This window comes from Oryctolagus cuniculus, chromosome 20 (assembly GCF_964237555.1).
Source record: "Oryctolagus cuniculus chromosome 20, mOryCun1.1, whole genome shotgun sequence".
NCBI classification, from domain to species: Eukaryota; Metazoa; Chordata; class Mammalia; order Lagomorpha; family Leporidae; genus Oryctolagus; species Oryctolagus cuniculus.
This window is the reverse complement of record NC_091451.1, coordinates 34,476,930-34,502,290: the sequence shown is the minus strand read 5'-3', so window position 1 is coordinate 34,502,290 and position 25,361 is coordinate 34,476,930. Positions and strand designations below refer to the sequence as shown.

The following is a 25,361-nucleotide window of genomic DNA, read 5'->3' as shown; positions in this document are numbered from 1 at the left end:
TTGAGAGCTCCCATCTGTGGGACTCCCCAAACTCCTGCAATGGTTACCAGGATCTGAGAACTCAATAGAAGTCTCCCACATGGGTATCAGGAACCCACCTACTTCAGCCATTGCTACTGTTTGCCAGAACTCTGATGAGGGAAAGCATCTTTTTTTTTTTTTTTTTTTTTTTTTTTTTTTTTTTTTTAATTTTTGACAGGCAGAGTGGACAGTGAGAGAGAGAGACAGAGAGAAAGGTCTTCCTTTTTGCCGTTGGTTCACCCTCCAATGGCTGCCGCGGCTGGCGCGCTGCGGCCAGCGCACCACGCTGATCCGAAGGTAGGAGCCAGGTGCTTCTCCTGGTCTCCCATGGGGTGCAGGACCCAAGCACTTGGGCCATCCTCCACTGCACTCCCGGGCCACAGCAGAGAGCTGGCCTGGAAGAGGGGCAACCAGGACAGAATCTGGCACCCCAACTGGGACTAGAACCCGGTGTGCCAGTGCCACAAGGTTGAGGATTAGCCTATTGAGCCGCGGTGCCGGCTAGGGGAAAGCAGCTTAACAGCTAAGCTAAATGCCTGCTCTGAGAAATAACGATTTTCGTGATTTCAAACTATGTCCCCTAAAAATTTTATTGACTTTAAGAGAAGCTTTGTAGTAATTTTACAATGGCAGGCATCAATTTAACCAGGCTATGAAGGTAAACATCATTGGGATACATATTGACACCTTGAATCCTTTGATATGATATGCTAAGAATACCAAGAATATTTTTGTGATATTCTTGACAAAATACATAACCTCATTCTAATCATGAGAAAACATAACAATGCCAGATTGAGAAACATCCTCTAAAATAACTGCTTAGTACTCCACAAACGTGTCAAGATCATGAAAGACAGAAGTCTCAAGAACTGGTAAAGAGACTGCAAGGTGCTAAGGAAAAATAATAGCTAAGTGCAGTATAGAATACTGGATAAGATCTTGGAACAGAAAAAAAATTGGTGGAGGGACTGGGGCTGTAGCACAGTGGATTAAAGCTGCCACCTGCAGTGCCAGCATCCCATATGGAACCGGTTCAAGTCCTGGCTGCTCCACTTCTGATCCAGCTCTCTGCTATGGTCTGGGAAATCAGAAGATGGCCCAGGTCCTTGGGCCCCTACATATGAGTTGGGATACCTGGAGGAAGCTCTTGGCTCCTGGCTTCAGATTAGCACAGCTCTGGCTGTTGCAGCCATCTGGGGAGTGAACCAGCGAATGGAAGACCTCTCTCTCTCTCTCTCTCTCTCTCTGGCTCTACCTCTCTGTGTAACTGTGTCTTTCAAATAAGTAAAATAAATCTTTCAAAAAAAATTAGTGGAAAAATCAATGCTATTATACAAAAGTTACTTTGTCTGGATCCTTGTATTATGGTTATGTAAAATGTTTATTTTTGGCAAGGGGGGATGAAAGATATAATAAAACTGTACTATTTTTATAACTTTATAAGTATAAAATTAGTTCACAATAAAATGTGTCTTAAAAATATTAAAATCTTTTGCTATTTCAGAGATACCATTAAGAAAATGAAAAGGCAGTCCACAAACTGAAGACATGTATGCAAATAATATATTTGAGGAAAGAATTGTAGTGAGAATGTATCAAGAATCTTAAAATGCAATAATAACATGACAAATGACCAATTTAAAAATGGGCAAAACGAGAGCAGGCATTTAAAGCATCTATTAAGATGTCCCTTGGAATGCCTGCATATTTTTAGGGGTGCCTGAGTTCAAGTCATCAGTCCAGTGCTGACTTCAGCTTCCTGCTGGTATGCATTGTGGGAGACAGTAGGTGTTACTCTAGTGGTTAGGTCCCTGTCATCTGCCTGGAAGATCAGATTGGATTCCTGGCTGTTGCAGGTATTTGGGCAATGAACCAGCAGATGGGATCTGTCTGTCCGTCTATCTGTCTCATGAATATATAAATTAACATTTTTTAAAATAGGCAAAATGATTTTTGCCCAGAGACAGATCTGTTGTGGAAAGTACATGATATTGTGTTAGGGATCATATCCTGGACTTCTAGCCTGTTAACAATGAAAAGGGGCCATTGGGAGATGAAGAGTGGGAGTTACAGAGGGCATGATGCTCAAGAAGTGGATATTATGAGGCTATATTTGATGTCCCTGACTCACTCTTGTGCTGTATATACATGAAACCATCTGGAAAGAGTGTATCAAAGCCTTGAGAATTGACCGTTAATCATCCAAATTTCAGATTTGTCTATGATATGTACCAACACTGAGAAAGCTTTAAAAATTGAATTGTGTTTGGAACCACAGGAGGAGGCTTGGGACATATGCCCTGAACCTAATTAGATGCTTGCCCTCTGAAACAACCAAAAATATGAATATTCTCTAGAAGATTTTTGAATAAGACCCAGAGTTTATCATATAAAGCATTAGGGAAATCTCAGCAATTTAGAAAAGACAACCGTTGTCAGCACAAAGATGACTCAGATGTTAGATTTATGAGAGAATTTAAGGCATTTGTTAGAGGTGTAATCATTGATATAAATGAAGAGACACTCTTCAGTCAAGTGAGATATTAGAAATTCTTAAAGAAAGTAGAAGCAGTAGACAGATGTAATATTTACAACTGAAAAATTCAAGAATGGATATAAAGACTCCTTTAGGGGACACAGTGTCTGAATCTGTGTGGTAACAGATTGGCCCTAAAGATATCCACACTTGAATCCTTGGATCCTGTGAATTTGGTATGTTAAGCATGGCAAAAGTGTCTTGTAGATAAAATTAAGGTTTGGATGTTAGGATAGGGAAACTATCTTGAATTATCCTATCTTAATTATCCAAATGCTCTCAGTCTAGTCATGTGAGCTCTTATAAGCACAGAACATTCTCCAGCTGCAATGAGAAGATATGCAGCCGAAGTCAGAAACATTCCACACTTGAGTGACTCAGAGTGCCATCGCTGATTTAAGCTGGAGGTGGCCTGAAAGAGCTAAGACGTTCCCTACTAGGTCGGCGCCGCAGCTCAATAGAGTAATCCTCTGCCTGCAGTGCTGGCACACCGGGTTCTAGTCCCGGTCGGGGCGCCGGATTCTGTCCCGGTTGCCCCTCTTCCAGGCCAGCTCTCTGCTGTGGCCCGGGAGTGCAGTGGAGGATGGCCCAAGTGCTTGGGTCCTGCACCCCATGGGAGACCAGGAGAAGCACCTGGCTCCTGGCTTCGGATCAGCGCGATGCGCAGGCCGCAGCGCGCCAGCTGCGGAGGCCATTGGAGGGTGAACCAACGGCAAAAAGGAAGACCTTTCTCTCTGTCTCTCTCTCTCACTGTCCACTCTGCCTGTCAAAAAAAAAAAAAAAAGTTCCCTGCTGACAGCTAATGCAGGAGTGAAGATTTTAGTCTTCAACCACAAGGAACTGGATTTGCTAACATTCTGAATGAACTTGGAAGCTGATTCATTTACAGACACTCCAGAAGGAATAGATCTGTGTTTACATCTTGATTTTGGACTTGTGAGACTATAAGCAGAGGACAGAGCTGAGACACACTGTAACCAGATTGTCATCCCTGCATAACTGTGAAGTAATAAAGTTGAACCTTTTTTTTTTTTAAAGATTTATTTATTTGAAAGGCAGAGTTACAGAGAGAGAGGGAGAGACAGAGAAGAGATCTATCTGCTGGTTCACTCCTCAGATGGCTGCAACAGGCTAGGCTGGGCTGGGCCAAGCCAGAGCCAGGAGCCAGGAGCTTCCTCCAGGTCTCCCACATGGGTGGCAGGGGCTCAAGCACTTGGACCATCTTCCACTTTTCCCATGCACATTAGCAGAGAGCTGGATTGGAAGTGGAGCAGCCAGGACTTGAACCTGTGGAAAGTACATGATATTGTGTGAGGGATCATTTCCTAGACTTCTAGCCCTATTAACAATGAAAAGTGGCCATTGGGAGATGGAGAGTGGGAGTTACAGAGGGCATGATGCTCAAGAAGTGGATATTATGAGGCTATATTTGATGTCCCTGACTCACTCTTGTGTTGTATATACATGAAACCATCTGGAAAGAGTGTATCAAAGCCTTGAGAACTGACCTTTAATTTCAGATACCAGTGCTTCAGGCAGTGGCTTAACCCTCTGTGTCACAGCAGTAGGCCCAGTTGTGCTAAATTTGTGGTAATTTGTTACATCAGCATAGAAAAAATAATATAGTGTGGGGGTATGTTTTACCTTCCTTACAAACTAATAAGTTAGACATTCATCATTTCTTGGTTGCTGAAAAATACATAAAATTTCTGGGTCAGAGACAACAGACTTTGTTACTTATGGCATGGAAAACAACATGGGCCATAACCACAAAATGCATATTTTTAAGAGTAACTGGAACATTTACCAATATAGGCTACACATTATTAAACCTCAACAAATTTAAAAGATGAAAAAAATATGTCCTCTGATTATAAGGGAATCAAAAGAAAATTCAATAACACAAAAGGGAAATTAGGAATTATTGTGAACTAGAAGATAATGAAAACTTAGGAAATTCAGCTAAAGCAAGGTTTTAAGGAAAATATATAGCATTAAATTCATATGTTTGAAGAAAGATCTCAGGTAAGTAATCCACAATCCTACCTTAAGAAATTAGAAAAAGAAGAGCAAACTAAACCCAAATACAAACAGAAAGGAGAAAATTATAAAGAGCTGAAATTAATGCAAACACCAAAACAGCAGAGAAAAATCAAAGCCAGTTCCTTTAAAAGATTGATTAAATTCACACATTTCTAGATAGATTGACCAAGAATAAAAGGAAGACAAGTTACCAGTATCCATCAGAATTTCACTGTTGACTCAAAGACATTAACAAGATAGGATAGTATAAACAGTTCTCTGTATGTACATTGGACAATTTAGATGAAAATCCTCAAACTCACCAAGAAGAAACTGATAACAGGAAGAGCCCTGTGTTTGTTCAAGTAATTGGATTTGTAGCTCCAGGTTCAGATTGTGAAGTAGTAAATTTTCTCTATTTCTGGATAATGATTGTCTGCATTATAAATTGAGTCTACAAAAAAAAAAAAAAACCTCACACAAAATAACTCCTCCAATTGTGTGAATTATCAGGGTTATAGGATACAGGATCAACATGCGCAGATCAGTTTATTCAAGACCTGTGCATTGAACAGTTGAAAACTGAAATTTTAAAACAATGCCATTTGCAATAACTCTAAAACATATTTTGCAAACTATGTAGGGTCCATACACTTAAGTCTGTAAAATGAAGCTAAAAAAAAAACACATTAAAAAAGACTTTAAAAATGGAGAGACATACTATGTTCATTGGAACATTCAATATTGTTAAGATAACATTCTCTAACATGATTTATAGATTTAACGCAATCCTGATTTCAATCACTGCAGGATACTTAGGATGAGTGGTTAATTCTGAATTTGTGGGAAAGATGAAGTAATGTGAAGAGCTAAAACAATTTAGAAAAATTACAAAGAGGACTTGCATTACTTAATTTAAAGTTAATTTAAAGTAGTAATCAAGCAGTGTGATATTGGTGAAAGATAAATACATAGGTCAATAGAACAAAATATAGAGTACAGTGTTACAAGTTAATATATATGATTAATTTTTGATAAAGGTGCATAATTCAATGAAGAAAAGGTAGTCTTTTCTTTCTTTCTTTCTTTTTTTTTTTTTTTTTTTTGACAGGCAGAGTGGACAGTGAGACAGAGAGACAGAGAGAAAGGTCTTCCTTTGCCGTTGGTTCACCCTCCAATGGCCACTGCGGCCGGCGCACCACGCTGATCTGAAGGCAGGAGCCAGGTGCTTATCCTCGTCTCCCGTGGGGTGCAGGGCCCAAGTATTTGGGCTGTCCTCCACTGAACTCCCTGGCCACAGCAGAGGGCTGGCCTGGAAGAGGGGCAACCAGGACAGAATCCAGTGCCCCGACCGGGACTAGAACCCGGTGTGCCGGCACCGCAAGGCGGAGGATTAGCCTAGTGAGCGCGGCGCCAGAAAGGTAGTCTTTTCAACAAAAGTGCAGGAACAAGTTAACATCCATAGAGAGGGGAAATGAACCTCAATTTATATTGTATCTTATATAAAATCTACAGTCGAGCATAGATTTAAATGTAAAGTATAAAACTATAAAACTTTTAGAAGTAAACATTTACTTTGGTTAAACAAAAGGATATCCATAAAGCAAAAAATTAATGTACTGATTTTGTATAAAAAGTTTCCTTTGTGAAAGAAAATGAAAATCTACATTGTGAGAGAAAATACTTGCAAATCACATATTAGACAAAGGCAGTTGTATTGAGAATATATGAAATACTTTTAAAATTCAAAAATATGACAGCCCGATTAAATGTGTCTAGAAGACTTGAGCAGATTACAAGAAACATATCTCAGTGTCATTAATCATCAGGGAGTCAAACTAACAAGATTGGTAATAGCAAATATTAGTGAGAATGTGGAACAACTAAAACTTTCATACATTGCTGGTGGGAGTGTAACATGGTAAAACCATGTAGGGAATTGGCAGTTTTGGGTGTTGGCATTGTGATGCAGTGAGTTAAGCAGCTGCCTGTAAGATACTGTATCCCACATGAGCACTGGTTCAAGTCCTGGTTGCTCCACTCTGATTGAGCTCCATGCTAAAGGCCTGGGAAAGCAAAGCAGTGAAAGATGGCCCAGGTGCTTGTGTACCTGCCAATCACCAAACCTGGATGGAGTTCAGGCTCCTTGCTTCAGCCTGCCAGCCTTGGCCCTTGCAGCTGTCTGGGGAGTGAACCAGTGAATGGAAGATCTTTCTGTGTGTGTGTCTCCCTCTTTCTCTCTCTCTCTCTCTGTTAACTCAGCTTTTCAAATCTTTAAAAAAAAAAACCTGGCAGTTTTTTTTTAAAGCTTTTATATAATGAATGCAAATTTCATAGGTACAACTTTAGGAATATAGTGGTTCTTTGCCCCATCCCCACTCCCATCCCACCTCCTACTCCCTCTCCCATCCCATTCTTTATTAAGATTCATTTTTAATTAACTTTATGTACAGAAGACCAACTCTATACTAAGTAAAGATTTCCAGTTTGCACTCACACACATACACACATACATACACACAGTGTATAAAGTACTGCTTGAGAACAAGTTTTGCAGTTAATTTTCATAGTACAACTCATTGAGGACAGAGGTCCCACATGGGGAGTAGTGCACAGTAATATCTGCTGTTAATTTAACAATTAACACTCTTATTTATGATGTCAGTGATCACCCAAGACTCTCGTCATGAACTATGGAAGCCTTTTGTGACCACAAACTATCAGTATTTAGACAGGGCCATATGCAAAGTGGAAGTTCTCTCCTCCCTTCAGAGAAAAGTACATCCTTTTTTTTTTTTTTTTAAAGATTTATTTATTTATTTGAAAGAGTCACACAGAGAGAAGAGAGGCAGAGAGAGAGAGAGAGAGAGAGAAGTCTTCCATCTGCTGGTTCACTCCCCAACTGGCTGCGACGACCGGCGCTGCGCTAATCCAAAGCCAGGAGCCAGGAGCTTCTTCCAGGTGTCTCACGTGGGTTCAGGGGCCCAAGGACTTGGGCCATCTTCTGCTTTCCCAGGCCATAGCAGAGAGCTGGATCAGAAGAGGAGCAGCCGGGACTAGAACCAGCGCCCATATGGGATGCCAGTGCTTCAGGCCAGGGCGTTAACCTGCTGTGCCACAGCGCTGGCCCCTGTACATCCTTCTTTAATGGCCCCTTCTTTCCCCTGGTTTCTCACAGAGATCTTTCATGTAGAATATTTTGGGCCAGGAAGTTTTGTTTTTGTTTTTGTTTTTGTTTTTGTTTTTTACACACATTTAAGCAATCACCTTTCCTCTCTCTCTCTCTTCTTTACAAAAAAAAAATTTTTTTTCTTTATTTTCTTGAAAGAGTTACACAGAGAGAGAAGGAGAGGCAGAGAGAGAGGTCTTCCATCAGCTGGTTCACTCCCCAGTTGGCTGCAATGGCCAGAGCTGTGCTGATCTGAAGTCAGGGGCCAGGAGCTTCCTCTGGGTCCCCCATGCAGGTGCAGGGGCCCAAGGACTTAGGCCATCTTCCACTGTTTTCCCAGGCCATAGCAGAGAGCTGGATTGGAAGTGGAACAGCTGGGACTCAAACCCTAGCCCATATGGGATGCCGGCACTGCAGGCGGTGGCTTCACCTGCTACGCTACCGCACCGGCCTGACCTATCCTTTTTCTTTAATGTGACTTTGAATTGCTTTATTCTGTTGTATATAGATATCATAGTTAAACTATGGAAACTTTTTGTATTTTTATTTCTCATTTTCCATGTTTAGGGAAATTTCCCCTAAATTAATAGTATATATATGTCCTTTTTAAAGATGAGCAAACAAGATTGAGATAATTTGCTGAGAAACCCTTGAAGAGCAGTTAGTTTTGAATTTAGGGTTTTTTTTTCTCCTTCGGTTCAAAATATATATACAAGGCAATGTCACTATTTTTCAACTTTTTTTTTACTATTGCGATACAATTTGCATAACATAAAATTCACACTTTAAAGTGTGGTTCACCATTAAATCATTGTGCACACACACAGTGCTGTGGTACTTTGCATTATCACTGAGATGTGCATCTATTACCTCTATCTAATTAGAAAATTTTCCTCACCCCTAAAATTCCTGTGCTTATTACCAATTCACCATTATCCTCTCCCTCCAGCTTCTGGAAACTTCTAATCTTTCTTTATAGATTTGCTTATTCTAGACATTTCATATAAATGGATTCTTATAATATGTTACCATTATATGTTTGCTTTCTTCCATTTGTGTAATGTTTTCAAGGTTCATCCACATTGTAGTATGTATCAGTACTTTATTTCTTTTTATTCTCAAATAATATTCCTTTATATGGGTACTATATTTAATCTATCCATTCTTCAGTTTATGAACATTTGGAATGTTTCCCCCTTTTGGCTGTGGTGAATAATGCTATTATGAACATTGTGTACAAGGTTTGTGTGTACATAAATATTTTCATCCTTTTGGAGGATATATCTAAAAATAGAATTGCTAAATCTTGGGGTAACTTTAGCCTTTTAAGGAGCTGCCAGGCTATTTTTCAAAGTAGTCACATCATTTTACATCCCACTAGTAATATATGGGAGTTCCATTTTTTCTGAATACTTGTCAATAGTTGATATTTTAGTTTTTTTCCAATCATAGAAGTAATTTATCATTATTTTTATTTTAATTTGTATTTCCCTAATGATTACTAGTGATGTTGAGCATCTTTTCGTTGTGTTCATTGTAGAACTTGAGAAAATATCTGTTTACATTATTTGTTCACTTTAAGAATTGTGGGGATTTTTCAAGGATGGGGGTGGAGAGAAAGAAAAACAGGGATCTTCCAGCTGCTGGTTCACTCTCCAAATGCCTGCCACATTTGTGGCTGGGCCAGGCCACCCTGGCTAATCCAGCATCCAGGAACTCAGTCTGGATCTCTCATGTGGATGAAAAAGACTCAGCTCCTGGAGACATCATCTGCTACATTCCAGGGTGTTCATTAGCAGGACGCTGGAATCGGGGTCCGAAGCTGTCTTTCCATGGGGTTTTAAAGTTTCTGTGTGCAAGTCATACTTTGTGGGGCCAGTGCTGTGGCACAGGGGGTTAACACCCTGGCCTGAGGCACCGGCATCCCATATGGGTGCCAGTTCGAGACCCGGTTGCTCCACTTAAAATCCGGCTCTCGGCTGTGGCCTGGGAAGGCAGTGGAGGATGTCCAAGGATGTTTTCTGCCTTTTGTTGTGGTACAGAGACTATTACCAACTGGTAGTTCTTCTTTTTCAAGACTGGTAGTTTACTTTGTGTTAATTATAGTTGACCCTTCAGTTTGTTAAAATTGGATTTTAGTTTAAGCACTAATGTTATAAAAAGAGTGCTACTAAGAGCTGTTTTTGGATGTTAAAATTTGGTCTGGCAGTACTGAAGAAGAATAGTTAAGTGGGAGAGAGGGCTTAAAAAACAGATGGCTGCAAAGTGAGAAAATGGCATGTGGGTGGGTTGCTGCTTATTTGTTACTATAGGGCAATTGATCCCTTTGGGACTTTTTTCTTGAGAAGTTTACATGTCCTATATTATGGGGAGTATGAAAGGTATAGTTGGTTTATAATTAACTGTTTTCACAGATATACTATTAAGGTAGGACCTCTTAGCATGGATTTTATAGAAATTATTTACTTTAAATCCATATTATTTAAAATTGATAAGTATAATGTTCATTCATATATATATATAAATGTTATGAATACCAAATAATATAAAAGCCCTATAAGCAATTTTTAAGTCTTATTATTTGTTTTCTTTTGCAGCCTTGCATTGCATCCTGAACGAGTATTGGTAGCAACAGGGCAAGTTGGGAAAGAGCCTTATATCTGTGTTTGGGATTCATATACCGTGCAGACCATATCAGTTCTAAAGGATGTTCATACGCATGGTATAGCCTGCTTAGCATTTGACTTAGATGGACAGGTATGTGATCATTTTCTTGTTCTGAATTATGTTTTGAAAATGTACTATAAGAAATTATTGTAAATCTATAATAAATTGGAAAGAAGTTGATGTATTTATCCAGCAGTGAAGGTGGCTAGATAGAGTGGGTGGTTGATTCATATAAGAAAAAGGACAACAGGAATTTTTATTGCATCATATTAAGATACTTTGAAAACCAAAGAAATTCTGATGCACTTACGTATTACCTGCTTGTAATTATATATAATTTTACGTATAATCCTTTTCCACCTGGGGTATTTTGATAGGACAGATAGAAAATGTCTTAGGAAAATTGTTTTTCTAAGGAGAGCTGTATATATTTTAATTTTCAGTTTATTTAAAGATTATCAGTTAAAATTATATTTTAATGGAAAGGATTAAATAATTCCTGTGAATTGTTTTCACACAAAATCAAAGGATATATATATATATATAATTAATCAGTTCACTGACTAGTCAGTTTCCAAATTATCATCTAGTTCTAGTCATTGCTTTTTAAGATGTAAGTCAAGGGCTTTTCCTTTTATTCTGATGTTTTCATGGAAGTTGTTATACCCTACACATGTTTTAAAAGTGGTAAGAAGTTGGATTTTGCAGATGTGGCTAATTTATACTCTTTAAAGTTTTGTCTTAAAAGTAGACCTTAAAATCAATTTAACTTTTAGAAAAAAATTAGTTGTCTGCTTTTCAATTTATAAAATTATTTTGTAAATTAGATTTTACAAAACAAAAACAGATTTAGTCCATAGATGTTTTATGTTGCTCTGAAGCAAAACTTCTTTAGTAGCACAGATTATTATAATTTTTTCTGATAAGAGGTGACTTTCTGAAAATTAATCTATAAAGACCTAACTTGACTTTCTTATTTGGGGAAAAGTGTGTTTCTGAGTTTAATATTACTATAAAGCAATGATTAGCAATTATAGAAACTTAATTCATGTCCCATTTTTACTGTTATCTTTCAAGTCCCTTAATGTCCTCATGTCAGAAATTCATTTTTTTTAAAGCAGAAGTGAATAATATGTACTCTTTACCTATTTCAGAGGAGTATAATGCACTGTGAAACAAATATACAAATTTGTGAACTCAGGATGCTTTAAGTGTCTTATAACTTTAAATACTGTTACTTTCTTAGCTTTAAAATTGCCCTTTCTAAATGTATTATAGTGCATTGCTGAGAAATTTTCTTTTATCCATCCAAAGAGAGCTCATGCCCATAGCTTTTAGTTGTTGAAAACCTTTAATTTGGCTTATTTTAAGCGTCTTATAAGAAAAGTCTTGGGTTCATGGATTTTATCATCAGAAATCTTCTTGAGAACATGTTACTTAAAATTTTAAGCTTATGAAAATATAGTACCTACAAGATATTGAGCACATGCTACATGCCAGGCATTATGCTAAGCCTGCATTATCTCATTGAATCCTCACAATAACCCTATGAAATAGATACTATTATTATCTCTATTTTACAGATAAAGAAACTGAGACTTAGGTTAAATAACTTGCCCCAGGTTACACAGCTAGTAATGGAACCAGAGCGGGAATCCAGGTCAGTCATACTCCAAAGCTCATGTTTTTAACAGCAGTGCTCTACTGCTTCCGAAGCATGTAACTTAGGAAGTGGTTATTTATCTTTTAAAAAGAATTCATCCATTTTAAGTACAGTTAAAGCTAAAGGGTAAGGAACTGTTACCATTTAAGATAAAATTAAGAAGAATGTCTCTGAAATTACGTTAATGAGAAAATACTTTAAAATATATTTAACAGAACTTATCTATTTGCTTATAACTATAAACTATTTACCGGATACCAAGTAAGAAATAATGTATAATTTTTACATTTTTCTTAGATTTGATTATAAGTAATCATTTAAGATTTATCCAGTAATGAGTTTCCCAGCTGGTAGCAATGCTGAGTATTCTTTTCCCAGAGGCTTTCTTCTAAATGAATTGAATATCCACACTAATACTGGCAGTCTGCCTTACTGAGGATAATTAGGACCTGAAAAGACTATTTATATAAATTCACGTCAAATAGGGACTAAAATTTCATAGTAAATGGGAGAAGGGGTAGGCGGATTAGAAATTTAACTGGTACTTTATCTTAAAAATACAACCATAATTTATTTTTTAAAGATTTATTTATTTATTTGAAAGAGTTACACAGAGAGAGGAGAGGCAGAGAGAGAGAGAGAGAGAGAGAGAGAGGTCTTCCATCCACTGGTTTACTCCCCAATTGGCTGCAATGGCTGGAGCTGTGCCAATCTGAAGCAAGGAGCCAGGAGCCTGTTCTGAGTCTCCCATACAAGTGCAGGGGCCCAAGGACTTGGGTCCTCTTCTACTGCTTTCCCAGGTCATAGCAGAGAGCTGGATCGGAAGTGGAGCAGCCAGGTCTTGAACCAGCGCCCATATGGGATGCCAGTGCCTCAGGCCAGGGTGTTAACCCGATGCACCACAGTGCCAGCCCCACAACCAGAATTTATAAAATGTATTTCTCATATTTAACAGAATCAAAGTTATGATTATAGCTCTGATAATTTATAGAATTAACTTAATTTTGTAAGTTATATGCTTCTGTTTATCTGTGACTTTTGGCACATGATTTATAAAAATTGTATAATATTTTTGCAAAAATATTAGAAGGTTCACTAATTTTTCCCAAGAGCCTTTAGTAGTCTCTTGATATCTAGACATCTCAAGTGCCTATTATATTATTCTTGCATTTTCTTTGCTTATGTTGCTCTGCCAGATTCCAGTTTCTAATGGCTTTGTGTATGATTAGGCTAGTGTTTACTCCATTAAGGCTTCTGTCTTCTGTAAAATTTGTGATTTTACTTTGTAACATTATAGTAATTAGTTCTTATAGAATGAACACTGACATCACAAGTACCCCCATGCTAGAATCTTTTCATTTTCATTTATTTGTATGTTTTCACCGTTCTGAGAACCCATCTGATGTTTCTAGTGTGTGTTAGAACATTTTCATTTCAGTATTTGATGTGTAAATTTTTTTGTAGATCCTTCCAATTCAATTAATGGACCAAAATAAGATTTTGTTTGGGAATGGGAACAAAGAGGAATTTGGGAAACTGGGTAGAGGCTTCCATCTCCTTTTCTGATTGTTATCTCCTATTTATCTTTCAAGGAGCTTTTCCTTCCATTTGTGTTATAAATAACAGTGTTCTTTAGGAGCCAGTAGCAGTTTTCATCTTACTCATTCTTGATGGGTAAATATCTCGACCAATGACTTTAACTTCCATATCAGCTGACAGTGGCTCTATCTTCTCTCCAAATGCTTCCTTGACTGCCTGTAAATATTCTATATTACATATGGATTTTGAAAACTGAATTCTCACTTTACTATAACTGTCCCAAAAAAGGCCTATTCTCTTTTTTCAAGATTTATTATTATTTTTAAAGATTTTTTTTTATCTGTTTGAAAAGCAGAATTACAGAGAGAGAGGGAGAGACAGAGAGAGGTCTTCATTTGTTGGTTTACTCCCCAAATGGCTGCAACAGCCAGAGCTGAGCTGATCCTAAGCCAGGAGCTAGAAGCTTCTTCTGGGACTCCCATGTGGGTGCGGGGACTCAGACATGGGCCAGCTTCTGCTGCTTTCCCAGGCGCATTAGCAGGGAGCTGGGTGGGAAGTGGCGCAGCCAGGACTTGAACCAGCACCCATATGAGATACTGGTGCTACAGATGGCAACTTAATCTGCTACACCACAGCACTGGCCCCAGATTTCTTTATTATTTATTTGAAAGTCAGAGTTAGAGAGAGATCTTCCACCCACAAGTTCACTCCCCAGATGACAAGGCCAGGGCTGGGCCAGGTTGAGCCAGGAGCTTTATCCAGATCTCCCACATCGGTAATAGGGGCCCAGGTTCTTGGGCCATCCTCTGCTGCTTTTCCCAGGCCATTAGCAGGGAGCTGGATCAGAAGTGGAGCAGCCAGGACACTAACCAGCAGCCATATGGGATGCCATCACTGCAGGCAGAGGCTTTACCCACTTTGCCATAACACCAGCCTCCAAGGCCAACTCTTTCTCCTGGCTTCTGGCCTGTCCTCTCCAGCCTTGTCTCCTGTCAGTTCTACCATGTGGGCCTCTCTCTCTCCAAGCTCCATCCTTTCCAAACAGCAGTCTGCTGGACTCTTATGTTCAGATGACGCCTTTCTGTGCCTTAGTCTAGAAACACCCTCCCAAAGCAGTTATGGCAGTTGCAGGACTCAATTGGTTTGTTTCTCCCTCTTTCAAGATTCATAGTGCTTTACTTCATATTATGGATGTCTAAAATCATCTGTTTCAAATATTTTATACAGATTTTTTTTTTTAGTTGTTGATGGCAATGAGGGGAAGTTCAGACTGTAATACTCCTTTTGGCTTGAAGTCCATCTTTCATGGTTTGTTTTTCAACCTCTCTCATACTTTCTGTCTTAGTATCTCCCTTTTTCAACTCTTTTCTCCCTCTAATCTGTGTAATCCTTCCATTGGGTTTGTAATTTTATTTTTTTATTTCTAGAAATTTTGTTTTCTTCAAATCTTGGATACTTTTTATACTCTCCTTTGCTTATATGCAATATTTTGAAGTCTTAGTTTTATTTCTCTGTTCACATTAAGCTTCTTTTATTTGATAATTCTATTATCTGATATTTTTTGCAAGGTTGATTTTTTTGTTGGTTGTGACTTCTGAATCTCACTCATAGTCTCCTAGTTCCCTGTGTTTACGGGAGTTTTTTTAAATTTAAGGCTTATTGTTACTGAATTGCTGCCTGTAAGATGTCTTTGAGGGGGGCCAGTGCCATGGCTCACTTGGTTAATCCTCCACCTGTGGTGCCAGCATCTCATATGGGCTCTGGGTTCTAGTCCTGGTTGCTCTTCTTCTAGTCCAGTTCTCTGCTGTGGCCCAGGAGGGCAGTGGATGGTGGCCCAAGTATTTGGGCCCCTGCACCGGCCTGGGAGACCAGGAAGAAGCACCTGGCTCCTGGCTTTGGATCGGTGCAGCACCGGCCATTGCAGCCATTTGGGGAGTGAACCAACAGAAGGAAGACCTTTCTCTCTGTCTGTCTCTGTCTCTCTCTCTCTCTCTCTGTCTCTCTCTCTCTCTCACTGTCTATAACTCTACTTGTCCAAAAAAAAAAAAAAAAAGATGTCTTTGAGGGATGAATTGAAGTTGCAGTCTTCCATTTGTCTTTGCTGCATAGTTGAAGTTACTTGAGGGTACAGTCCTTAGGACCACTCTGAAATTTCTCATTTAAGGGGTTCATTGATAATGAGAATTTAGATAATAACAACCAGGTGAAGGCTACTTATGATTACAAATTTTCAGGGAGATCTGGCTCTCCTTCATGCTTTGACATCCATTTTTTTTTTTAAGATTTTATTTTTTATTTGTTTGGAAGGCAGGGTTACAGAGAAGGAGGGAGAGACAGAGAGAGAGAGAGAGAGATGTTCCATCCACTGGTTAATTCCTCAAATGGCCACAATGGTCAGTGCTGGGCCAATCTGAAGCCAGGAGCCAAGAGCCTTATCTGGATCTCCCCCGTGGGTGTAGGGGCCCAAGGATTTGAGCCATCTTTTGCTGCTTTCCTAGGCATGCTAGCAGGGAGCTGGATTGGAAGTGTAGCAGCTGGGACCTGAAATGACACCCATATGGGATGCTGACATTGCAGGCTTCAGCTTAAACCATCATACCACAACAAGGTTCCAGTACCCCTTCTTTCCAAAGGAATTGTTTCTCATTGTCATTTACTCTGAGGGATTCACTGCTTTAGTCAGAGGTCTGCATTTCAAATGCCTACCTGAGTAGGTCCTTGACTTTAATCTCCTATTCTTTAGCCTATAACACAAAAATTGAGGGTACCAAAATTCATCTGACAACCCTTAGGGGAGAGTAGGTATATGTGCCCTCTTACCCTCCAGGATTCCCACTGGGGATATTTTGTTCTCAAATTTCCAGATTCTTTGAAAGCTCAACAGTTTATTTAAATATATGTTTTTCATTTATTTTTGGTTGGGGCAAGAGACTTGTCTAGGATATTTTGTTAGTCCTGTTAGAAATGGAAGTCTCTTTTTCTTAATGTAAATAACTATACATATGTTCAAGTATTAACAAGATGAAATTTATCTAACCTTTCTCTGTGAAATCTTTAGAATATAAATGTGCAAATGTTGATGTTTATAATTTCGTTCCTCTTTGATTTCTTTGCTTTTTTATTTTATCCTGGACTTCTTGGACATAATTCAGCGCTTGGTTTCAGTTGGACTCGATTCAAAGAATACAGTTTGTGTTTGGGATTGGAAAAGGGGGAAAATGTTATCTATGGCTCCTGGTCACACAGATAGAGTAAGTATTCTCAACTGGGATTTCTAATGAGTAATGGATGGGAAGAGGCCAGAAGAAAGTTAGAGGATTTTATTCTTCTGTGTTTTTTCACTGCCAGATAGGTTGTATGTAATTAAAACTGTATAATTTATTTTTAAAATGTACAATTATGGAAATAGAATAATTAATAGGGTATGGAGTTTCTTTTTTGGGTGACAAAAATGTTCTGAAACTGATGGTACAACTCAGTGAGCCTACCAAGAACTGTTGGGTTTTATACTTTAAATGAGCAAAAATGGTGCCTTGTTAGTACAGCAGACAGTGCATCAGTCTCATAAGTGAGCAAATTGTAGGATGGGTGAATTATAGCTCAATAGAGTTACTTAAAAACAAAACATTATATGATTATAAATACTCATAGTCTTAGAGAAAATATCTGTTAAAGGATTCATGATTCCATATATATAGCATTAGCATGAAATTTTTATCTTTATCGTATTGTTAAAAAATATTTGTTTATTTGAAATAGAGACAGAGAGGTCTTCCATCTTCTGGTTCACTCCCCAGATAACTGCAACTGCCAGGTCTGGGCCAGACTGAAGTCAAGAGTCAGGAACTCCTTCCTGGTCTCCCACATAGGTGGCAGGGGCCCAAGTACTTGAGTCTCCTCTGCTGCCTTCCTAGGTGCATTAGCAGGAAGCTGGATTGGAAACATAGGAACCAGGACTCAAACTGGCATCCTCATACAGGATGGTGTGGCAAGTGGGGGCTTAACCCACTGTGCGAGGACTGGCTGCCGCACAGAATTTTTAAACCAGTGTTTGTTTCAATAAAATTATGCATTTTTTTCTTTTTTGATAGCTTTACTGAGGTAAGATTGGCATACAAAGACTGCATGTATTTAATATGTACAATTTGAGTTTGGAAATATGTGAACATCCCTTATTCAAATCTCAATTTAAAAATTGAATGATTCTGGCCGGTGCCGCAGCTTGCTTGGCTAATCCTCCGCCTGTGGCACCAGCACCCTAGGTTCTAGTCCCGGTTGGGGCACTGGATTCTGTCCCGGTTGCTCCTCTTCCAGTCCAGCTCTCTGCTGTGGAAGGCAGTGGAGGATGGCCCAAGTGCTTGGCCCTGCACCCACAAAGGAGACCAGGAGAAAGCTCCTGGCTCCTGGCTCCCGGCTTCGGATCGGCACAGTGCCGGCCGTAGTGGCCATTTGGAGGGTGAACCAACAGAAGGAAGACCTTTCTCTCTCTCTCTCTCTCTCTCTCTCTCACTGTCTAACTCTGCCTGTCAAAAAGAAATTGAATGGCTTTTGCTTAGGGTATGTTTAGTTTGATTTATGTGAATTCATTGCTTATGTACTATAGTTAAGGTGAAAAATTATGTTGCCTGTGTGAATTTAAAATTAAATATTACTATTAAATTTTGGAGGCCTAATATTTTTTCCTTCAGAAATTTGTTAAAACATATACTCTTTATTCTAAGTTGTATAAAACTAATAGAATACTTTGTTATCAGCTATGAAATTAAATATTTTACTTTTACAAATACAGATAAAAAATTTTTTTATTATAAATCCTTAGAAATGTTTAATTTGTATATGTGGCACATACAACTGTGTGTGATTAATTCTTAAACTGAACCAGCACAGAGGCATAGACAGTGATTCAACTTTATGGGAACCTATGAGAAAATTTTGTCCATTGCATTTTTGAGAAAATACTTGGTTTTCAGTAGATTTTCATAGTGGCTTGTTATACAGTTTACTCAGAATGTTAGGTGTATTTTGTAATGGGCATTTAGTCCAGCAGTCAAGATGCCTGTTAAAATGGTTATGTCCCATATTGGAGTTCCTGGGTTCATTGCCTGGGTGCTGGCTCCTGACTCCTGTCCTGCGAAAGTGGTGATGGCTCAAGTAATTGAGTTCCTGCCACCCATGTGGGAGACCCAGATGGAGTTTCTGGCTCCTAGCTTTGACCTGACACAGTCTGGGCTTTTGTGAGCAATTGCGCAGTGAATCAGTGAATGCAAGTACTCTTTGTTTCTGTTGTCTGTCTGTCACCTTGCCTCTCAAATAAATAAATATTTTTAAGTTAGGCAAATTTTATTAGACATCTGTGTGTTCTCACTTAAAGCAAAGCATTTTCTGTATTAGTACTTTGAATTTAGTAAATAGATCAATTATTATAAACTATCAAAAGAATTTAGGAATTATTTTTGAAAACTAAATTAGGGATCCCCAAAATTTACAAGTTAATTTTGTAACAGTAAGAAAGCCAAAGAGCAAAAAAAAAAAAAAAAAAAAAAAAAGAAATCAATGTTTGGATCTTTTATATAAGTGGTTCTGTGTGACAGAAGACTATAAAACATCTGTATTTTTGTTGTGTAAGTGTTGTATATGTTTTGTTCAGAATCTGTTCTTTGTAGAAATTAGGTACATGATTATTCCCTACTTTGGTCTTGTTATTTAAAATAATTTGTTCAATTAAATGTTTTTAAAACTAAAAATAGAGGTGCTAAATTATATGCCATTAGTTGCCTCATAAAATTCATGGAAGCTAAGATATACTTTTTATATTTCATATTTTATGTCTCATAATTTAAAGTGCATTTCTGATTATTGTTTAATAATAGAGTTTGGGGCCATTTGTTCTTTTGGAACAATTCTTAAAAGATTTTCAAAATAAATATTTTAACCATGAATCTGATTTATTTACAGATATTTGACATTTCTTGGGATTTGTACCAGCCAAATAAACTTGTCAGCTGTGGTGTAAAACATATCAAGGTACTAGAAGGGTCTTGCTTTATAATTATGTTTAGTTCTCTGGTGCTAAATATATATCACTCTGTAAACAATTTAGTATAATTTTAGAATTTTGACATTATTTATTTTTAAAATTTAAAAATTTTTACTTTTTAAGTATTTTAATTTTTTAAAATTTTTTTCTTATTTTCAGTCTTAACAAGTATTTATCGTGTAGTCACTTTGAGACATTATAAAGGGTAATAGAAACAAATAAGGAATCAATAAACCACTTTCCATAGAGGGATTTCTAGTAGAGTGGGGTGGGATTTACCATGTTTATCCTGTTTCTTCATATTTTATTTTAAAAGTAAAATGTGAAAAGGTAAGCCAAATAGATGGAGAGCTTTTGATTCCAGAGATAGAAGGGTGTAGTAGAAGCAACGTGGATAAAGTTGATTTTGCCATTTACAAGCAGTTACCTGTGATGAGTCATTTAACCTTTGAGCTTTTCTCACATCTTAAAGCTGTGACTGCTGTTATCATCCTCAGAGTTGATGATTAAATAAGGCACTGTATGTTCAGTTTTCTGGGAATGTTGTCTCTTCTTTTTTATATATTTGCTTTCTGGTTTGAATTCAGCCTCAACAGCCACTATTTACTTTGCTTATGAAAATTCTGGGTTTTGTTTTAGAATTATGGTACAGGTTTTGAAACCCATAAAGTCAGTGGTGATATTCATTCTTAGGTTTATAGTTGCTTGTAAATCATTGGTGTAAGCTTTTCTTCTACTATGTAATGGTTCCTGAAATCTGTTAAGTCCTAGTTCTGTATTCACATTCTGTTTTGACGTGCTTACCTCCATCCACATTTTCTCATCTTTAACTGCTCCTGAAATTCTGGTTTTGATATTCTAATATTGATTTGATGGATACATAGGATTAACCTTTATTTTTTGGCAAATATTTAACAGTAAAGGCTCTATGCTAGGTTTCAAATAAAAGATGAAAGCACTGTGAAGGTAGAGATTTTTGTCTCCGTCCTCTTTGATAAACAATGTGATATTCAACATAGTACCTGATATATGTAAGAATACTTCAAAAAGTTCTTGGAAATGGGATCAAAAGATAAGTTTGGAGGTGCATGTTTGGCATAGCAGTTAAGTCACCACTTGGGAAATCCACGTACCATATCAGAGTACCTGAGTCCAAGTGCTGGCTATATTCGCTTCCTGCTGTAGGTGATGACTCAAGTTTTGGGATTCCGCCCCTCATGTGGGAAACCCAAATTTACTCCCAGCCCTGGCTGTTAGGGGGATTTGGAGAGTAAACCAATGGATTAGAGATCTCTGTCTCTCTTCTTCCGAGTCTCCCACGTGGGTGCAGGAGCCCAAGGACTTGGGCCATATTCTACTACTATTCCAGGCCATAGCAGAGGGCTGGATGGGAAGTGGAACAGCTGGATCTCCAACCGGCACCTACATGGGATGCTGGTGGTTCAGGCCAGGGCGTTAACCTGCTGCACCACAGCGCCGGCCCCAATTTAAAACACTTTTAAAAACAGCTAAGTTTGTTTTGGTACCAAAAAGATTTTGAAATCCGTGTGTAGCTTTTTCTTTTTCTTTTTTTTAGTAAAGATTTTTATTTATTTATTTGACAGATAGAGTTACAGAGAGAGAGAGAGACAGAGAGAAAGGTTTTCCTTCTGTTGGTTCACTCCCCAGATGACCACCGATCCGAAGCCAGGCGCCAGGAGCTTCGTCCTGGTCTCCCATGTTGGTGCAGGGGCCCAAGCACTTGGGCCATCCTCCACTACCTTCCCGGGCCACAGCAGAGAGCTGGACTGGAAGAGGAGCAACCGGGACTAGAACCAGGCGCCCATATGTGATGTCAGTGCTGCAGGTGGAGGATTAACCGAGTGTGCCACCGCGCCAGCCCCTAGCTTTTTCATAATACACATTTTCCATGAACTTTTTGAAGACCCCCTCATATGCATAGATTTCAAAATTTTTGCACCAAAATAAACTTAGCTATTATTCCATTTTCCAGAACCTTCATATTAAATGCTTAATAAATAATTGCTAAATTATGAATAAAGAGATCCTAGTGCTGTTTTATATTGTAAATAGAGATTAAAATGCCATTTTAAGCTAAACTGTATTTTTCATTATAAGTTGCATTTTCTTTGGTAGGGACAAAACTGTATGACAGTTCTCTTTGTTTTTTTTTTTTAAGACTTATTTTATTTTACTTGAAAGTCAGAGTTATAGAGAGGGAGAGAGAGAATCCTTCCATCCGCTGGTTCACTCCCCAAATGGCTGCAATAGCTGGAGCTGGGCTGATCCAAAGTTAGGAGCCAGGAGCTTCTTTCAGGTCTCCCGTGTGGGTGCAGGGGCCCAAAGACTTGGGCCATCTTCTACTGCTTTCTCAGGCCATAGCAGAGAGCTGGATCGGAAATGGAGCAGCCCATGTGGGACGCCGGCCCTGCAGGCAGCCACTAATGCTATGCCACAGCACCAGTCCCCCCCCCACCCCCCAAAGCCATTCTCTTTTTCAGGCAATTTATGTGAGGAGACTAAGTCTCTGAGATGATTTAGAACTGCACTGTCCACAAATGTAACTACATCTAGCTATTTACATATAAATTAAAATTAAATAAAATTTAAAATTCAATTCTGTAGTAACTAGCTGCCACATTCCAAATTCTTAAAAACTTAAACATCTAATGGTCAGTGTGTTGAAAAACATATGTATGTATGCACATATAATCTTTTCTGTATTGAAATCTATTCTAATGTGTATTGATCTGGGTTGTAGAACAGTGGTTCTCAACTCTTGCTGAGCATCAAAAGTATTTGGAAACCTGGGCTTCATTCCCCTCAGATTTTGTCCCAGTCTCTTAGTTAGGGGCCCAGGCATCGTATCCTATTTATAATTTTCCCACATGTTTCTGATGTGAAGCTGAGACTGAGAATCACTGATTGAGAAGGAGAAAACAGATTCAGATGGGGCCTCCTGAAAGGAAGAGACCCACTGTTCTCCACAGAAATCATGAAGCTTTTAAGCTTAAAAAACACTAAAGGCTCATTCATTAAATTACTGCTTAGTTATTTTAATGGCTAATATAATTTTTAGTTCTTTAAGGCTTGAAGTTTTAAAATGTAACTATAAACTTTTTAAATGGCATTTTACTTACTGTGAAGTTGAATTTATTCTTTTGGCCTAATTTTGTCATACACAACTGTTTCATGTGTATATCTCTGCTCTTTCCTATTTCTTTTTCTGCAAACAATGAAAATATACTGGGAACCAGCAAAATCCCTGGTTATGATTCATGTTTGACTTCCCTTTCTTCTCCCAACAATAAACAAATCATTCCAAATAAGTATCTATCATATTTTAATCTCTATAAGAAAAGGAGTCGCTTGGCTTTGAAACTAGCAACCAGAACAATATACTAGTCTTTTTTCCCTTTCTTTTCTATTTCCACCAGAGATTCAATACTAAATTTGTTTCTTATTTATATTTCCATTTATATCCTGTTCCCAACCTTTTAAACCTAAGTTTTATGTAGTTTTTTCAGGAACCTCAGAAGAAAATAGTGTGTTTTAAAAATGATCTAGTTCCACCCCCTTATTCTTAGAGATTAGGATTGAAACCAGTGATTTATTTGCTATAACATAGCTTTTAATAACAGTAGGATGAGGCTGTGAGCATTGCATTCTATTATATCATAAGGGATTTTCTTGGATAATTCTAGTCTGCTGCTCTTACATAGAATCAAACTGTTTAATTTATAAGCACTCTATTAATTTGATTATACTATGTACCTTTTAGTTCTGGAGTTTATGTGGAAATGCTCTGACCCCAAAGCGAGGTGTCTTTGGTAAGACTGGTGACCTTCAGACAATATTGTGCCTAGCCTGTGCAAGGGATGAGTTGACATATTCTGGCGCACTCAATGGAGATATATATGTTTGGAAAGGAATCAATCTTATACGAACGATACAAGGAGCCCATACTGTAAGTATATTTAAGTTATTTCAGACACTTTTAGGTGTTAACTACTTCTTTGAACATTAGCCTACATAACACAGCATAACATTTTTAATGAGTTCAGTTGCATGGGATATATTCTAATTGAAGTGTCTATTTGTTTTTTACATCTCAATAAAGACACATACATTTGACATGGATATTTATTAAATTGATATATTTAGTATCTTGTTAATTTTATTAGCATGGTGAATTAGAGTAGAGTTGAAAAACACTAATTGTTGACTTCAACTTAAAAGTATTATGGGTTAGGGGGCCAGTGCTGTGGCTTAGTGGGTAAAGCCGCAGTCTGCAGTGCCGGCATCCCATATGGGTACCAGTTCAAGACATGGCTGCTACTCTTCCAATCTAGCTCTCTACTATGGCCTGGAAAGCAGTAGAGGATGGCCCAAGTCCTTGGGCCCCTGCACCCATGTGGGAGACCTAGAAGAAGCTCCTGGCTGCTAACTTTGGATTGACACAGTTCTGGCTATTGTAGCCATCTGGGGAGCGAACAGCTGATGGAAGTAGTCTCTTCCTCTCTCTGCCTCTACTTCTCTGTAACCCTGCCTTTCAAATAAGTAAATAAATGGTTAAGAAAAAATAATATTAAAAATACTATGGATTAATAACCACAGTAAAATAAAACTAGTGCTCTTGAGGCTAATTTATCAGTGGGAAATTTGGGTACAGCTCTAGAAAAAATTAACCCATTGATTGAATGATAAAAGGATTTAATTTTTGTACTTTCCTTTCATAAACATAAATATCAAATCAGAAAAAAAAGGTATCTGTTATTAATACTTTAGGGTTTTGGGTTTTTTTATTTTTATTTTATTTTTTTTAGTATTCTGGCCTTGATCCCCCTTTACAAAGCGAATGGAGCTGGCTAGACAGCACAGAGCTGCCACATTGTTTGCAGTAATATCCTTGGTAACAAAACTTGCCTTAAGTAAATATCTGAAAGCCAAAAATACCAAATTTTTTCCCACAAAAATGTGATAATTTACATTCTCACCATGAGTATATAAAAGTACTATCTTTCTCATCATTTTTATCAGCTCAAAATTGACCAGTATTGTACATTTTTGCTTATCTTTGGGTGAGAAATTATATCTTCTTATTTGAACTTTGTCTACAATTTGTGAGATTTTCCTATTTGTGAGATTTCATGTATCTATTGATAATAAATTCATTTTTTAAAAAAAGATTTATTTATTTATTAGAAAGAGTTAACACAGAGAGAAGGAGAGGCAGAGAGAAAGAGGTCTTCCATCTGCTGGTTCACTCACCAGTTGGCTGCAACAGCCAGAGCTGTGCCGATCTGAAGCCAAGAGCCAGGAGCTTCTTCCGGGTCTCCCACATGGGTGCGGGAGCCCAAGGACTTGGACCATCTTCTACTGCTTTCCCAGGCTATAGCAGAGCTGGATCGGAAGTGGAGCAGCCAGGGTATGAACCAGCGCCCATATGGGATTCCAGCACAGCAGGCAGTGGCTTTACCCACTATGCCACAGCGCCGCCCCAGATTCGTTTTCTATTAATTTCTATTAATTCCCTGTGGTTATTGTTTTCTTTATTCATTTGTATATTAGGTATACAAATCTTTTGACAAATATTAAGCAAATATTTGAGAGGGAGAAGAAGAGATCTTCCATCTGTTCGTTCACTCCCCAAATGGCCGTAACTAGGAACCTGGAGTCCCATTTGGGTCTCCCACTTGAGAGA

The 25,361-nt window shown here is 38.2% G+C and overlaps 1 protein-coding gene across 11 annotated transcripts in view; it reads left to right on the top strand.

Moving 5' to 3' along the window:
* The window catches only part of EML5 (EMAP like 5), a 171,752-nt gene that overhangs the window by 21,341 nt on the left and 125,050 nt on the right, over positions 1 to 25,361 (top strand). For all 11 annotated transcript variants that reach the window (XR_011385002.1, XR_011385001.1, XR_011385003.1 and 8 more), the window contains 4 exons: positions 10,349 to 10,508; positions 16,773 to 16,871; positions 19,576 to 19,644; positions 23,439 to 23,624. Coding sequence is in view for 7 of the 11 variants with exons in the window: in XM_070065495.1 (XP_069921596.1) it covers positions 10,349 to 10,508; positions 16,773 to 16,871; positions 19,576 to 19,644; positions 23,439 to 23,624 (514 nt within the window). In the remaining 4 variants the exon portion in view is untranslated. The remainder of the gene's footprint in view (positions 1 to 10,348; positions 10,509 to 16,772; positions 16,872 to 19,575; positions 19,645 to 23,438; positions 23,625 to 25,361) is intronic.